Genomic DNA, 17,474 nt, shown 5'->3' on the forward strand with positions numbered 1-17,474 from the left:
AAAACAATTCACATAAACTCTTTTTTATTTGTATGAACTCCGTAAGATAGTGGCATTAGAGTAGAACAATGACATATACACTCAATAGCCACTTTATTAAGTATACCTTGCTAGTTGGACCAGCTTTCGACTTCAGAACGATCTTCATTTTTCATGACATAGATTTAACAAGATGATGAAAACAATCCTCAGAGAATTTTGTCCATGTTGACATGATCGCTTCACATTTGTCAGCTGCACATCCATGATGAGAATATCCTGTCCCAGCCATCAGAAGAGAAGCATACTGTGGTTATAATGGGATGGACATGGTCAGTGACAATACCTGATGCTTTCATGCTGTTTACACCAAATTGTTCATTTTAATTATAGCCTCAGTTTTCTGTTCTGGAAGCAGCACATTGTGTTGTGTATTCAGAGATGCTCTTCTGCATAACTTCTTTTGTAATGACTGGTTATTTAAATTATTGTTTCCTTCCTATTTTCACACAGAAAACTGATGGCTACTTTCTGATGATTATTGGGAACCTTTCTGTTTCTAAAAAGTCAAATCAGTCTCTCTGACACCAGCAACTATGCAATGTTCAAACTCATTTTAATTACCTTTCAGTGAGATTCTGATGCTCAGTTTGAACTTCAAAGGGTCAACTTATCAATGGCATTATGCCTAATTGCAACAGATTTCTTCTATGTAATAATTAGAGGACTCAGTTAGCAGTAATACTTAATATAGTAGCAGGTGAGAGCATATAGGAGGAAGCAATTTTACTATGTAAAGAACTCTAACACAGCTTCATTCTTCTATGACAAGCCTTTACAAGTCGGAAATACTACAGCGCCGGGAGGACCTGAAGGCAGCACCACCCCTAATCAGCGTGGTTGTTGCTCTTGAACACACCTCGTAACATTTTCTCCAACAGGAGACGGAGGGGAAGTGAACGCCGAGCGAAAGGCAAGATATGACGCATTAATAATCTTTCACATGAAACTCAAAGTGAAATGTGATGCTTGGTCTCGTTTAAACGAAGCTTAACCGGCGAAAGGCGCTCCTGTTCGTTCGTGTTTTCGTTTCCTGAACTGTTAGTGAAACAGAGCCGATTCAGAGGCCTTTTAAAACCACATGACAAACAAACACTGTGTCCAAGCTTAATCTTCAACACTGTGGGATTTGTAAAAGCAAACCTGCAATTCAAGGTGGTTCCTGTAAGTTTATTTCGCAACCATTGTCGAGGTCAAAGGGTTCAGTGATTGACAGCTCGATGCGCTAATGAGACAGGGAGGACTAATTAAAGGGACAGTGTAGAATTGATGCTGTAGGTTTGTTTTTGTTTTTTTTTACTAAATTATAAGTTTATTAACTTATGCATTTGCCATTTTTGTTGCCAGAAAATTACAAAATTTGATTAAAAAAAAATTGTCATGGAATTTTTTTTCAAAATAACTATTTTGAAATAGTTAAAAATATTTCAAAATTAAGTGCAGCTGTCAAGTGAATGCGAATAAAAAATATTTTGTCTAAATCATAAAGAGCACAGCGATATCAACTGAAGTGAACAAGGGTCAAGCTGTTCTTTACAGTAATACCAGTGAGTGCCACAAGATGGCACAGTTAGTTAGTAACTTTAATTAAATTGGAAACATTGTAATTAGAATAATTGGAACCAAATATTCTTGGGTCTAACTGTTAGTAAACAAGAGCAAAATGTATTTGTTTTCCATATTTTAGTCTTTCTCTGGATGTTATATCAAACCACTCAATAGGAAGAATAGATAGCATTCTAGTGAGATATCAGTATTTATTTGGGTCAATTTTGCTGTAGTACTTTTAGTTTTTTCAGCATTTTAAACTCTGAGCTATATTTTGAGGTTGTTAAACCCAAATTCCCATTTCTTGACATTAATCATCAATCAATTATTCAAAACGTTTTACCTTTTTATCTATGATTTAGCTTTAGCTCTTATGTGTCAAATGAATACTTTTAAAATACTTTTATCATTTTTTTGTAAGTAGCTGCTTCATCTGTTCATAATATCTCCTCTGACATTTTGCCAGATCATATATTACCCCAGGTTTCATTGTCTTTGTCTCGGGATCCAGGATGACGAGCTATCAACTGAGCGCGAAGGAGGACATGGTGGAGAAGTTTCTGGATGCTGCAGCAAGAGGAGATATGTCCCAGGTGTCCACCTTGCTGTCCCATGTGCCCTCGCTCATAAACCAGACAGGATACAGCGGCTGGACCGCACTAATGCTTGCAGCTCGCAATGGACATTCTCATGTGGTGGAGAAGCTGCTGTCACATGGGTACATCACTGCATTTCTCTTAATTTGTAATGTTATTAATGTACCATTTGCTTTGAACAATACTAAAGAGATATATTGTGGAATATTTATTCAAAGCTGCATTAATAATTTTTAGCATTTAGGGGATGCGTCTATTCCACATATGTTATGTTTAGGTAAATATTTGCAGACTTGATGGGCAGAAACATAGGAACTGGAAAGCATTATGAAAAGAGGCTAAAGTGAGGTTTTCAAATATTTAAAGAAACTGAACCTGAAAGAGCAAAGTAAACAGTCTGTGTTTGTTTGTTTTTCAACAGAAGTTCCTTATTTGTGTGCACAAACTTGGCTAAAAAAATTTATTCTCATTCTGAAACAAAAGATGTAGCTAGAACAAAACTTGGCTACACACAGGTACGTTAAATTAAAACGTATTAAAAATTAAATAGGAGTAGACTGAAAGTCAGAGAGAGATAAAACTGTAGCTAAATTTTTTTAGCATATAGGAGCTATATGCTAAAATGATATTTTAAAGTATAAAACAAGGCAAAATAGGGATAAAACTAGTGGTGAAAATACAGTAAAATTAGGAGTTGCAAGAAAACCAAACAAGACAAAAAATAATAAACCTGCATGCGTGATGAGGCAAAAACCTTTACTGAAATAAATCAATATAAAAGCTGAAGAGACAAAAACTAGTAGCAAAAAAAAAACCCATTTAGTATAGAAAAACATCCTCAAAGAGGCTATAATAAGCAGGTACGGAAAAAATATTGGTGCAATTTAAATGAAAACATCTAAAAACTTAAAAGTCTAAGTTGTAAAAGCCCCAGACTTTAATGTGTTGTAGCCTTGAATGTATAAATGGATTCCTGACTTCTCTAAAACCTCTTTTTTCTTCTGTCTTTTAGCTGTGATAAGTTCATAGTAAACAGTTCATCACAGACCGCCTACGATGTTGCCAAGTTCTGGGGTCACAAACACATCGCTAACCTACTCTGCCAGACAGACGATGGCTGCCGGCGAGTCCTGCCGGGCTCCGACATCAGTCCGCAGGAAAACTACTTCAGCAGGGAGACGCTGGACCGCCTGAGTGGGAAGAGGACTGACAAGGCCTGGTTGGAGGCCAAACAAAGAGAACCAGATACTGTCTACCTCATATTCTCGAACCTCAGCCCCATGCTCAGCACATCCCAGGAAGACGACGGCGCAGTGGTATGTTTATGACCTACAGCCTACGGCTAGTTTACATGACAAAGATGAAAGTCATGTGAATTGTGAATCTGATTGCAACAGGTTGAGAGCAAACTGTGCCGGTTCAGATATGAGGCAGTTAAGGATCTTCTGCAGAAACCTGCAACTGTGCTCATTTTCCTCGGAGTGGAGAAGAGGAAAAATCCCTCCCCTTGCTCTCCTGAGGAGGGTATCCGGGAGGCTCCTGCTTGGTTTGCTTTCAGCACTGATGAAGATGCTGCTGACCTTGTTAAACGGTGCAGGGAGAAGAACTGCTCCTTTTCAAAGATGCCAAACAGAGACCTGCTGAAACTAAACGAGGAAGAGGCCGGTGAGACACACAAAACGTGTGTTGTTGTTTGATCACCTGCCTCTCTTGTGTCACAGTATAATACTTCTTCCTGCTCTCCTTGTCTGCAAGGAATCGTGGCTCAGGCTCGATCGGTGTTGGCCTGGAACAGTCGCTACAGCTTCTGTCCGACATGTGGCAGCAGCACCAAACTGGAGGATGGAGGACACAAGAGAAGCTGTCTGAACTCTGAATGCAGGAGTCTAAAGGGGGTCCACAATACCTGCTATCCACGAGTTGGTATGAATCTGCTCATCTATCAGCTCATCTCCACTGTAGTTAATACTGTGTAGCATCATGCTGTGCACAAAAAACATTACCAAAAAAACGTAAAAGCTAAAAAGAACAGAAAACTGTAGTTTCTCCAGTGGCTTCTTGAGGCTGGCTCTAAGTCAAGTCCTGCAGACCCCCATATTAAAAAAGCCCAACGTGGGTGCCTGTTATGCTGGTTGAAGGCACGGCCGTATGCAGCAGCCTGGGCATGATCCTGACCTGTAGCCCTTTCCTGCTCTCTTCCCCCTTTTTGTTGTCTACTCTTTATTGTTGCAATGTCAGATAAATTCAAAAATGTCCAAAGTAACAAAGTTTGCATATGTTTGTGATTTCAGACCCAGTGGTCATCATGCTGGTGATCCACCCAGATGGAAACCAATGTTTACTGGGAAGGAAGAAGGTCTTCCCAGCTGGGATGTTTTCCTGTTTAGCGGGATTTGTAGAGCCTGGTATACCACACACTCACACACACAGAAAAACAGAAAAACTGCTCAGCTGTTAAACAACTGATGTGAGCCTGAAGCTCATCCTCACAGGAATATTAACCATAAATCAAGTCTCAGCTATAAAAATTAGGGTGACAGCTTCTCCCTGTCCTACCCCGCAGGGGAAACGATTGAGGATGCAGTAAGGCGGGAGGTGGAGGAGGAGAGCGGCGTGAAGGTCGGACCGGTTCAGTATGTCTCCTGCCAGCCCTGGCCGATGCCATCCAACCTCATGTTTGGCTGCCTTGCTGTCGCCATATCAACAGACATCAAAGTGGATGAGAATGAGATAGAAGAAGCTCAGTGGTTCACACGGCAACAGGTAAGTAACAGTGCGACTATTAGTGGAACTGCTAACAGGGATCATGATGTTAAGAGTTAATAATAAGTCTACTGAAGATAATTTTATAACAACAACTTGGAAACTGTTAGCATCAGCTGTATCAACTAGAAATTCTCCAGAGCTTTCATGCATATCCCATGGCCAATTCTTCTAATGCTTAATAATGAACAATTCTAGACATTAATGAGACAGTAATCCAACTTTTCTGCTTGCTCAGGTAATCGACTCCTTGTTCAGAGGAGCATCTCCAGCTTTTAACATCCCCCCCAGGCAGACCATCGCCCACCAGATGATCAGACATTGGATCGGCATAAACGCTAACCTCTGACAGAACACCTTCATCACTCGACCACCTGCCCAGCTGAGGAGGTCAGATGGATAGGAACGAGTTTGTCCCCAGTAGATTAACTCACCACATTCCTCAGATTGTTCATGTTGTGCTTTAATATTAGTTTACTGCAAAGTGACTTTACGCATGTACAACAATCTCAGGTTTGACATTTCACCTCGGAAATATCTGCAGTACGATGATGAAATATGGAAGAAGAAGCATGCTCTGTCCAGATTCAGTCCAGAAGTAGTTGTCAGAAACTGTAATTATTTAAAATAAATGTATTTTAAAAAATGTAAAGTAGTATTCTCCTCGCGTGTTTTATAATAAACTATATTCAACTTTCCTTGGATTAAACAAAACATTTTTGACAAGAAATTAATTCTCAAACATCCATTTCATCTGCCAAACCATTCAGAGTCCTCAGGGTGGGGGGCCTTTTGTTTATGTTTAATTTGTTTTCATTTACTTTAATAAGTTCATTAAATCTAAATATTTCAGTAAAATTGCACAAGAGATTCTGATGATTGCTGGATTATTTCTAGGAGCCAAAATAAACTTCCAAGTATTAAATAAATTAAAGCCTATCCTTTGCATCCTTCTGTCACACCAACCCTATATGACCACATCAGTGACTCTTCTCTGTGGTCTTCCTCTTTTCCTCCTGCCTAGAAGCTCCATACTGAGCATCCTTTGTGCATCGTATCCACTATCACTCTTCTACACTTGTCCAAACCATCTCAGCCTTGCCTTGATTACTTTCTTCAAAATGGTCAAATTATGCTGGCGCGACAGCTCATTTCGAATCCTGACCTTTCTGCTCACTTCCTATGAGAATCTTAGCATTCCGGGTTGCAAGAAGTCTGAAGCCCATCCCTAAATATATAAAGGTTACCCCAATGACTCAGTTATATATTCCCAGAGTTAATTCACAAACAAGGTTCCTTCTAAAACAGACAGCGATTTTGTCTGATTGTCTTCAATGATCCATCTGTCTCCTGTGCATTCATAGAGAGCATGGTTTGCTTTATGAGAAAAGCGTCGCTTTTCAATAATTCATTTAATAACTTGAACTCATGAAGAGAATTTCTAGATGTGTTCAAGGAGTGGAAGGTGTTTTGCAGATTATATGGTCTTGCAGGGAGTAGAAGTGGTTCAATATCTGACTAAGATGCCGCCTGGTGGCACTGAGGATGCCTCAGTATCTTTCTAGAAGACTTGGTTGTAGCTGGACAGGGGCTAAAAAAAAAACTGGGCACTATTTTCAGTCTCACATGGGTCCCTATTATGATATTTTGTAATAAATAAGACTCCACAGAAGCATTACTTTGCCTGTGACTTTGTCTGTATCTTGGCTGTCCGCGCATATAAGGTCTTTCTAATGACTTGTCTGGTTAAATTAAAGTTCCACTGACTTCCTGCAACATTTTGTGGTGTGAAATGGTGAAAAGTCCAAGTTATAACTCTTTTGCACAATATAGGATATTTTTGAACATAGCGTATAAGTGTCTGTTAATGATTTGAATTACTTGTACTGTACACTGCTGGGTTGCTTTATCTATATTAGTGCAGCATAATGCAATAGTAGATTAACATTTTCAAATTTGCAAAATAATTAGTAACCAGATCTTTACAATAATTGGTACAGAATAAAAGTATAATGTTCATAACCAAAACATAGTGAAGTAGAGAGAAGAACATGTACTTCAGTTAAGTATTTGGCTGAATGTTATCATATTTCAGAGTGTCTGGTGGCACCCACATCTTACAACGATGACATACGTTCACATTATGAAATACATGTAATATACAGCGTATTAAATGCAGACACCAAGATGAGCATGTCAAACATGGAGTAACAATGATCTTAAGATAAAAAAGGAGGCCCTCCTTGCTTATTATGCTGCTGTGGAACTTTCCATATTTTCTTTATACAAAAATACCAAAAATGCAGAGCCGATGAGTCTGCCCCACAAGACAGGCCATTGTTTTCCTTGCTGTAATAAACCTTTGGGCCACATCTTATCTGAGCTCATTTGTTGCTGAAGTTGCTGAGTCTGTCTCAATGTGTTTTCACCCTGTGTCACTGTTAGAAATGTAACCTGCATCACAGATCAGATAAGAGCAGTCACTCTGCCTGCCCCAATTCAACACGTGCTCTGTCTCACAGGTCATCGGATAAACAGGCTGACTTTCAGTCAACAAACTAGGAAAGTGACTTCTCACAGCAGCCTCGGTCTGATGTGATATCTCGGAGATGTCAGCCTGATTTCTGTCCTTGTCGCTCTGAGGAAGCCAGAGCTTGGTTTCGTGTAGCGGAGCGCCGGCAGCCTCTTGATTTTCTTCTGATATGAAAACCTTGATAGGAGGACGGGACTGGTTCTCTGTGGGTTGTGCACTATAAGAAACATACTCAGAGTCTAGAGTGAGGCAGCCAATCAACAGCAGAGAGGTATCCTCACGCTGGTCATCATCTGGTAAGAGCTGAGAGGTTCGCTCAACTATGATGAGACTTTTGTCTCTGAGGACATCAGTCACCTGGAAGTCTTCAATATTAAGGATGCTCCTCTCTGCAAATTTCTGTTGAAAAGAATGAATGAGTGGTCATTTTGTGGCTGGCTGCTGTAGCTTTACATATATTTGTGTTTATTGTTTCTCTTTTTTTTAGTTGTGCAAACCCTAACGGGTCATTTTGTCAGTCTTAGAAGTTTTCTTGTTCCCGTTTCTGTATGGTGTCTTTGCCATTCCCCCCTTGTTGTCTGTTTATTAGCATCCACAGTTTTCAAGATATCATGTTCAAATTTTGTGTGATGGTAGATATCATTAACAGGTGTTTTTGTTATAATTAGTTGGACTAATATTGTAAATCTGAGTCTGACGATGGGCACGAAGTCTCCCATGCACAGATATATGAGCTGTAAGTAATTAACCCAACTATGAAAGCTGTAAAAAAACAGGTTACCTCGTGGTTTGGGTCCATCAGCCACTGGCCTGTTTTGCTTAATCGAGGGCTAGAGATTAGCGGGAAGAAGTACGACTTGTACCTAAAAAGTAATGTTGATTAAAGTCATTATCAGTGACAAGGACTAACCGCGTACTATCAGAGCATTCACTTCTGATTTTTGGAAACTGTTCCTGTAAGTCCAAGAAACCAGGAGAATCTTCAGGAAATTGTTCGCATTTTTGCAGCATGTTTAATCTTTCAGAGCCAGATTGACCAGAAAAAGCAGGTTCATGGGCCAATGACTTGAGGTCAGATAAAAAAAGATAACCGCTGTTAAATCCCATAAATGTTTGTGAAATACTGGTAAATATTCACATTTAGGAAGCTGTTCTCAGACAAGTTTTGGTAATGCTACTGCAAAATATGACTAGTTAGTAGCAAATAACATTTAACGTACATTTTTTCCCTTCATGCCATGCCTTGCATACAGTCTTTGGGCCAAAGATCACATGACATACATGAAAAACAAACGCATTAGTATTACTAAAAGAACAGATTGCCCAGCACTCACAGATTCCTGGACAGGATGGAGAGGATTAACACAGTGGCAGCAACCAGCAGCAGAGGAATCGCTGTAGCCACCACCGTTACATCATCTGGAAAGAAGAATATCAGATTCTCTTTGTTTCAAAAAAACAGAATAAATAAATCACTTTCCTGCAGTCACAGCAGTATGTTTCTATCGCCTGTACTTATGTCCATCATCTGGGTCAGTTGTGTACCTCACTGTCGAGCATTTTCTGTAATAGCCACCTGCACTTTATCCATCCATCCGTGCTTTTCAAATTAAAAGCCTATATAACAAATTCAACATTTTATTGCTCTCTATTCTGTTATTTCTCTTATTGTGCTATAAGAGTTATTCAATTTTTGATGCTGAAAGAAAAGCCATCAAGCTGGCTTTGATGTAGGCAGTGCACTCATTTATAATTATAATAGAAAATATCTTAATTGCAAAGTGTGTTTCACATAATTGTGTCTTGTAACATGTGAAAAGTTCTTGTTTGCATTTGTATGATATAGACTTTCATTTTTTGGGGGGAAATCCTCCAGAAATACAGCAGAAACATGTTTTGATTTTTTTAAGATAGTTTAAGTGTATTTTTGTTTGTCTCTTGGGTTGACATGGGTTGAAAATGTGAGGTAGCAAGTCGTGCTGTCCACTACAAACGATGCTGTTTTGTTTTGAAAGGGGTAAAGTTACTGAACATTTCTGAAATCCTGCAAAATCAAAGTCAAGACTGTCAAATTGGACCATTTCAGTTTTGGCAATAAAGTGATAATATCTGAAAATAAGTTGTCGCTTAACCTCCCTTGCGGCTTTGAAATGTGGAAGCTGCAATTTTTGTCCATTTTAAATGAAAGTCCATGTGCTCTCTTAGCCCAGCCCCAACAAATGAGACATCAACAGAAAGAGATACATAAGCAGTGCTTGATATAGAGATCTCAGACTCAGACAGAGAATCAAAATTAATTGCTGGCTCTTAGGAGGATATACAACTGGTTTCACAGGTGAACAAATGCTGCAGTCCACACACCAGGGGGCGCTGCAGATATGGCTTCAATGATTGATTCTAAGTATATTGAGTAGAAATCTACTACAAAGAAATGTAGCCAACGCTGCAATGCAAAAAAACCACAGAAAGGAATCTGGTTTTGGGTCCAGTGAAACTCACCGAAATCTGTCGTCATTTGAACGATGCTTTTAGAAACATTATCAGCCAACAGCGTAACAGAATACTGAGCGTTGGGCATCAGGTCATAGAAAGTGTGCTGCTGGTCATCTGGCCACAAAGGTAAAGCTGCAAATGGGAGACTGTATGTTGCATTTGCAAAAAGGTGATAAAATATGCATAACAGTTTTGTGTAACACCTCTGCAAGTGAGAAAATATACATGGACAAATCTAATGAAAAAAAGACAAACTTTTTTTTTTTTTTACCGTGGAGTGAGATTTTATGTTAAAAGGCTCATTAACCCACATACATTGTTTGTCTGAGTCTTTCCTCAGAACTGCTTCATATCTGCTCACTCTGACTGGCTCAGACTTCCTCTGCCACTCCCACATAATGGTCACTGATGTCTTAGTCACACTGACACTCAGATTGACCACCTCCATCAAAGCTGAGAAGACGAACACACACAGATAGAAAGTCAGATATAGATTCCTCATTTTTCCCCTGCATTTAGTTCAATGCAAATAACTTCTGTTCTGCTGTAAATTACTTTGCATATTATTCGCCCATTTTACTGCATTAGCATCACTATTAATTGACTCTTAGATAAGACTTTTCTCATTTTCTACTCACAGAAACAATACTAACTGAGAATACTAATACTGAGAGCTGATGATTCACATTACCGAGTCATCCGGTGCAGATGCAGATGTTATCACCCCCACACATTTCTATCTGAGCTCATATTTACCTCCGTACTGCAGACTTGCCGGCAGAGACTGACGAGACCCATACTGCTGGTTGTAAACGGGAAACACACTGATCAGGTACTCCTTATTAGGGTCAACATCTGGAAACATGCACAGTAAACAGAACAGCTGTATAAAATACAATGTCTGTTATAGACTAAAATACCATATATAAGTCACTCTTTCAGTTTGATTTATTTCCCCTCACCCCCAACAGGTTGCAGCAGACGGGTGCCCCTCCCTGAGCCTGGTTCTGCTAGAGGTTTCTTCCTGTTAAAAGGGTTTTTTTCTTCCCACTTTCTCCATGTGCTTGCTCTTAGATTGCTTTTTCTCTGTATTATTATGGGGTCTTTACCTTACAATATAGAGGGCCACAATGGTTGTTGTGATTTGGTGCTATATAAAACAAATCTGAAATGAATGAATTTAGACTTGATTTGTCAGGAAAAATGTACAAAGAAAAAAAAAAGCTAACATAAAACTTCTCCTAAGAGAAAAGATGCACCTACTAGCTAATTTCCATCTGCACTATTTAAATCCACATGGACAGTCTCCAGCAGTAATACATCCCCGCACAGCGCCCCCCAGCATTCAGCAGTATACATAAACTGCTCTGCTTCCTCAAAACTCAGCAACAGCCCAAAGTGTGAAAGTGTGAGAGTGTGTGTAGAAAAAATTAGTCGCTAACAAATGCCCAAACATATTTTTAAAGACTTAATGAAGAGCTGTTTGAGGAAACTGCTGTAAAATTTATCACATTTTTGTTGTAGATCTTATTAAAACACAACATAATTATGACATTTACCTGTTTCTTTATGGTAAAAATGGTAAATGGCCTGCATTTGTATAGCGCTTTACTCAGTCCCCTAAGAACCCCAAAGTGCTTTACACTACATTCAGTCATTCACCCAGTCACACACACATTCACACACTGGCGACGGCAAGCTACATTGTAGCCACAGCTGCCCTGGGGCGCACTGACAGAGATTTATCTGGAAATCTCCATTTTAAAAAAATCCCCACTAATCAAATGCAAATCAAATACACACAAGATGATAGCTTTTTTCCCCCATGTTGGGCTCTGTTATCTAACACCATCTAGATTGTGGTGATGAGGTCCTATCAGCACAACTGCACTTGCTATTTTGCATCAGCTTTACAGTAAAAGCCTGCTAGTGGAGAAATTTACTCAGCAGCACGTAGCAGCCTTAAGGATTCAAAGATAAAGCCAAAGAACAAGTGGCAGAAAGCGGTTTGCCCCAACAGTGAGTCAAACCCCATAGATGTGAAAATGCACTCCTTTACACCAGAAACACTTAATATGGCTTTTTTTTTTTTAAAAAGAAACCTGTTTAAAAGTAACCAATTAAAGATATGCATTATTAGATCTGATCATGTTTTGCACCACTGCTGGCTGCTGTAGCTGCTGCCTCTCAGCTTTGCTTCACTTCCATGAATTTGAGTCACTGAACTGGACTTCTCTGTGCTGTCTGTGCCTTCTGGAGCATTTTAATGATATTATCTGACAAATAATGCAGTTTACTAACAATGCTATGGCAAAAACACTCATATTAAGGCTAATAAGGCATCTGTGATGTCACAGCGGGTTTGTCTATATAAAGTCTCTGGTTAAAATGCTCAGTTCTAGAGTGGCTGACTGCTTGGCCCCCACCTCTGCTAATTGGAATCCAATTTAGTGAACTGACGTTTGTCTTGTTGGTGGCTTTTTGAGCATTTTTAATGGAGTTATCTAACAATAATATGGCTTGTTGTATGGTACAGCTTCACGAAAAAGAAGATGATGCCTGAGCAGTATGCTTTTATTCTGAAGTGACTGCAGGACACAGAATTCAAGGTGAAGCCAATATATCATATTCATTAAAAAATAAAATGACTTTTGTTTTGGGGTTTTTTCCCCCTTTTCACCTCGTATGACGGTGGAGGTGATGAAGCCGTCAACTCGAGACCAGTGGCTGGTGGATGGACTCGTCTCAGGGTGCCACTGAATCAGGAAATAACTGACAGGCAGGGTGTGACCTTGGTTGATGGGGATCTTCCACTGGACCAGAAGCTCATTTTTTTCTGGGTAAGAGGTGGAAATCCACATGTTTCTGACAGAGGGAAGAGCTGCGAAAACAGGGCCCACATTATTACATAGATTAAGATGAAGAAGACAACGCTCATCATCAACAGTAAAATAAGCTACCATTTTTAAGTCTCCTATTTTTGAGATCCGCACTTGTTCCAATGCACTGTGCATTTTTGAAATTTCTCTTCTTGTTAAACATATGAGGCAAGTTTTTAAGAAAAAACAGACGAGATCGTGGAAAGATTTTGCAATAGGTTTTGTAAAAACAGCATGTCACTGGTCTGCTGCTTCCTTCGATGAAAAAATAACATGCAGGATGTTGCAAAAGTGAGCAGCACGCGTATCATATCTAATATCTAGAGCTGGAAGCCAATAGTCACGATTGTGTAAGATACTGCAAATGTCTTTTTTAAAATTCAAATTCAAAATTCAAATTCAAATTTTATTTGTCACGTACACAGTCATACACAGTACGATATGTAGTGAAATGCTTGGACAACTACTCGTGACCTAAAGAAAACAAAAAAAGGAAAGGCTATGAATAAGATAGGAAATAAATATGCAAAATTAAAAAGGGTAAATTTAACTAGGAAGGAATAAAATATAAATTAAGGTTAAAAATGAAATAACTGTACAACACAAATTAGAATGAAGGGTAAATTTAACTGGGAAGAATAAGATAAAATATATAAATTAAAGTTGAAAATAAAATAACTGTACAACAAAATACACAATACACAATATAGAACTATATAAGAATGTATGAAGAAATCTAAATCTAAATAAATATATACACAATAACAGCAGCTGTACAAGTATTAACTGGAAATGAAATGTTGTTGGAGACATATACATACAGAACAAGGATGCTTTTGGCCTCTGCTATTTTTGGCAGTTAATATAGTTGGGTTTTTATTACATATCTAAATTTTGACCAGGTGACTGACGAGCTAGCCTGGGTGTATATATGTTTGTAGCGACCAGATATTATCAGTGGGTTGCTGACTGCCTCTACACCCGTAAGACTGAGGCCTAAAATGCATTAATTAATTCTTCTCCTCTTGGATGCTTTTAGAGCTGCTGTCAAATATTCCCTTTATGGAGGAAAGAGTTCAGTAGCTTTAGGAAGAAATGCATTATTTAAAGCAACTCATGTTAAAATTGTGATGTCTGTGGGGATCAATATTCTACAAATACCCCAGCATATCACTCAGAACATTAATATAACAATAACAATAATTACATGTCATAACCAGGATCTTCTGTCTTTTTGTGCTGAAGCTGAGATGGGCAGCAGGGCCGTAGCCAGCTGTGTTGAAGGCTCTGACTGTGATGCTGCAGTTCCCCTCCTTCACCACTAGGCGTGTCACATCAGTGGTGCTTTGAATCAGTCCACCTTCTTTATAGCTCATCTGGTATCCAAGGATTCGACCTTCAGTTTCAAGAGACTCAGGAGCCTAAGATGGAAAAAAGAAACAATAATAAAAGATTCATTTTAGTAAATCATAACGGTATTTTTCTGCATTTATATGAGAACTCATCATCATAGGTAAGTGAGACACTATACCTTCAACATAATGAGATGAACTTCCAGAGATCCACCTTTTTTCTCCAGTCTGTAAAACACCTCTGGTGGCCTGGAAGGAACTAAAAGAAAAAAAAATTGAGCTTCTTTTTAAAAATTTATTAATTTATTTTATATATGTCAGTGTTGTAGCTCCTGGTATTCTGTCCCTGATGTGCATGCCTGTTACCTCTGTCCAGTGTTCTTCCTCTGATTTCAGAGCTCCAGTTACTCCAGAAGATCTGTTCCCTGCAGGCCACAGCAGCTCTGTAGACTGTAAACGGCAGGAGGTCTTTGATGGTGTAATTCAACGTCAGGTTTGCAGATAAATCTGGAACCTGGACACAAAAGCACACAACCAAACCTATGGGACAAAGCTGACTGTAAGTGGACATACTATGCTCTTCTATACTTCTATCCTGTCTACTCTGTCACAGTGCTGGATGGCCGAAGGAATAATGAGGTTAGTGCATGTACAAGAATCAATGTAAGTCAAAAGATCAGGTTTCAGCCATTTTTATTTTGGGATCAAAATGTTGCCTCTATTAAAAATACATTTGTGATTTAAGGAGCTTGGAAAGAAAAGCGACTGGACTTCTTTAAGTTTCTTTAAGACGTTTCATGTCTCATCCGAGAAGCTTCTCCTTAGATTACTATGACATGGATGACCTACATGTTCATATTGTGATTCCCTTTTTGGTCGTTTTTACATTTTCCAAAGCTTATTAAGCTACAAACCCTGTTCCAAAAGAAACTAAACAAAAACAAAAGAAGTTCACATCTAACGGCCACAATCGCCTACAGAGCCTACAGAGTGTTGGCATGATGCTAACCTTGGTCCATATGTCCTCGCTGTCGAGTCTGTAACGAAGCTGACATCTGCCATCACCGCTGCTTGTCCAAGACACGACAAGTGAGTCCTCAGTAGAGCTGAGCACAGTTAATACAGGTGTAGGGGGCTTGACTGAGAGGAGGAGACAAAGAGCAAATTACTTCATCATCATTTTATATGAGCGGACAGCAGAGGAAGAAGCCAGGTGGATTACAGGTGACAGTCACAAAACGTGTGGGTGTCTAACCTGCTTCAAAAAGAAAGATACTGTGAGGCTCAGACCAGATCTCTGTCATGTGGTTTTTAATCCTTGCTGTCACATTGACAACGGATGCTGAGTTGAAGATGCCCTGACAGGATATAATTTCGTGGTCCCTAAATAGAAAAGATAAAACATCTGAGAAGATTCCACAAGATCACTTTGTAATTATCATCGTAACGAAATCATCAAGTTTTATACCTGCTGAAAATCAGGGAGGCGGTAGTCTCAGTGTCGCTGTTTGAGTCTAGACTCCACTCACATGTCATGGATACTTGTCTGTCTGCAGACTTTTGGTAGTAACACGACATGTTCAGAGTACCTGCAGGAAAAGACGTTTAAATAACACGTCACTCCAAAAAGCTGAAGACTTTAGTTTTGGGTCATGTGAACGACATGTCTACACATCAGAGCGGGTTAACTGAATACGTTCTTCTACTGGGCCTACATTTAATGTTTTACAAAATTAACATGATTAAATGAAAACTTCAAACCAGTCACTGAGACCAAAAAAAACTAACATCCAGAAACATATAACCAGATATATTTTTTAGCTTCTATTTACATAAAAAAAAACCCTTCTCAGTCATGTTTAAACAGATCCGATTTCTCATAGATCCTTATCCTTCTGCTGAGGTCCTTTTAGAAACAGGCAGCTTTACTTCATGTTTCTATTTTTTAAATCAGATGATAAAAAACAATAAGCAAACATGTGTGCTCACTCTGTGTGGATGAGGGTGGGCGAGGGTCACAGTCTGCAGGGGTGGTGACACACACCCGTGTGTTTTCTTTGCAGATCTCCAGCTGAAAGTCTCTAACTGTCACTCCTGACGCGAAGAAACAGGGAAACAGAGAAAGTCAATGAAAAAAGAATAAAGATCATTAAAGATTTTAATGATTTTGGTGCCCTGGATGTTTTTGTAAAGTGTGAAATGGAAAGTGAGACAATGTTTATTCACTAAAGACAAAGACTATATTGCCAAAAGTATTCACTAACCTAACCCAGTCACTGAATTCAGGTGTTCCAATCATTTGCATGGCCACAGGTGTACTACATCAAACACAGACTGCTTCTACAAACATTTGTGAAAGAACTGGTTGCTTTCAGGAGCTCTGTGAATTCCAGCATGGTCCCGTGATGGGATGCAACCCGTGCAACACATCCATTTCCTCACTACTAAATATTCCACAGTCGACTCTAAGTGGTTATAACAAAGTGGAAATGATTTGACTAAAATTACAGAACTTGTCTGACTGTGTTGTGCAGTGTAAAGAGCATGAACAATTTCATGCTATAAACTTTGTGGGAACAGTTTGGGGATGGCCCCTTCCTGTTTCAACATGACAGGTCAATAACAACATGGATGAGCGAGTTTGGTGTGGAAAGGACTCGCTTTCACAGTCCTGACCTCAACCTGCTAGACGCCTTTGGGATGAATGTGAACAAATGCTTTTTGCATTATAGTTTATAACTTCTCTACACCGATAGAAAGGTGAAAAAATGCCCGCGTAATTCTGACGCTCTGTTTTAAAATGATTCAATAAAATAAATTTAAAAAAAAAAAAAAAAAAAAAAAAGCTGTACTTCAATCAGAAAGTGTGTTCCCTTAAAAAAAAAAACACGTCAACAAGAGCTACAGTTCAAACACACACACACACACACACACAACTGAACGGATCAATAAAAGACCTTGATCAGAAAAAAAAAAAAAAAAGTCCTGAAATTTTTCTTCAGGAATTTAGCGAATTCAGTTTGGCTCCCTCACAAGCCAAACACTTCCAGTCCAGAAAACACTTTAGTAACATTAAAATGCAAAATCTGACTTTTAACATGAAACATTTGTGGATAACTTACCATAAGAAAACACACCAATCAGGAGACTCATCACTGTCCAGGTACAGAAGTGCACTTTAAGAACCCAAACATCCATCTTAACGGTAAAAATGATTTTCATCTAAACATCCGCACTTAATCTGTATGGTCTTTAAAAAAAGGTTCAAACC

General features: G+C 39.0%; 2 protein-coding genes across 4 annotated transcripts; one reads left to right on the forward strand and one right to left on the reverse strand.

Annotated features, from left to right (window-relative positions):
* The first annotated feature begins 848 nt into the window (after positions 1-848).
* On the forward strand, positions 849-5,598 carry nudt12 (nudix (nucleoside diphosphate linked moiety X)-type motif 12). 3 transcript variants are annotated; one of them, XM_080893647.1, is made up of 8 exons: positions 849-952; positions 2,054-2,305; positions 3,196-3,499; positions 3,581-3,848; positions 3,939-4,106; positions 4,475-4,588; positions 4,747-4,946; positions 5,185-5,598. In XM_080893647.1, exons 2-8 carry the CDS (start codon positions 2,100-2,102, stop codon positions 5,293-5,295), a joined length of 1,371 nt encoding a protein of 456 aa, XP_080749773.1. In that variant the 5' UTR covers positions 849-952; positions 2,054-2,099; the 3' UTR covers positions 5,296-5,598. The 3 variants fall into 3 exon arrangements, with proteins under 3 accessions (XP_080749773.1, XP_080749772.1, XP_080749774.1); XM_080893646.1 differs by having other exon boundaries at positions 2,099-2,305; XM_080893648.1 differs by lacking the exon at positions 849-952 and adding an exon at positions 969-1,203 and having other exon boundaries at positions 2,099-2,305.
* Positions 5,394-17,435, reverse strand: LOC308403861 (interleukin-6 receptor subunit beta). The gene is made up of 15 exons (XM_080893645.1): positions 17,326-17,435; positions 16,193-16,297; positions 15,672-15,792; positions 15,459-15,586; positions 15,213-15,343; positions 14,570-14,717; positions 14,383-14,462; positions 14,059-14,272; positions 12,653-12,853; positions 10,729-10,827; positions 10,288-10,425; positions 9,979-10,104; positions 8,814-8,898; positions 8,261-8,342; positions 5,394-7,878 (listed from the first exon to the last, which is right to left on the reverse strand). Exons 1-15 carry the CDS (start codon positions 17,423-17,425, stop codon positions 7,372-7,374), a joined length of 2,265 nt encoding a protein of 754 aa, XP_080749771.1. The 5' UTR covers positions 17,426-17,435; the 3' UTR covers positions 5,394-7,371.
* Between the last annotated feature and the right edge of the window lie 39 nt (positions 17,436-17,474).

This window comes from Rhamphochromis sp. 'chilingali' (assembly GCF_963969265.1).
Source record: "Rhamphochromis sp. 'chilingali' genome assembly, chromosome: 10".
Taxonomy (NCBI): domain Eukaryota; kingdom Metazoa; phylum Chordata; class Actinopteri; order Cichliformes; family Cichlidae; genus Rhamphochromis; species Rhamphochromis sp. 'chilingali'.

Bases quoted from the DNA above. Each gene is read 5' to 3' on its own strand.
- LOC308403861 (XM_080893645.1), bottom strand. From the start codon at position 17,425: ATGAAAATCATTTTTACCGTTAAGATGGATGTTTGGGTTCTTAAAGTG. The intron at 12,854-14,058 runs GTAATTATTGTT...CTGTTTTCGCAG, and splicing joins GAAGATCCTGGTTATGACAT to CTCTTCCCTCTGTCAGAAAC. The intron at 8,343-8,813 runs GTGAGTGCTGGG...ATTACTTTTTAG, and splicing joins TCCATCCTGTCCAGGAATCT to GTACAAGTCGTACTTCTTCC.
- nudt12 (XM_080893647.1), top strand. From the start codon at position 2,100: ATGACGAGCTATCAACTGAGCGCGAAGGAGGACATGGTGGAGAAGTTT. The intron at 2,306-3,195 runs GTACATCACTGC...TCTGTCTTTTAG, and splicing joins GAGAAGCTGCTGTCACATGG to CTGTGATAAGTTCATAGTAA. The intron at 4,107-4,474 runs GTATGAATCTGC...TTGTGATTTCAG, and splicing joins TACCTGCTATCCACGAGTTG to ACCCAGTGGTCATCATGCTG.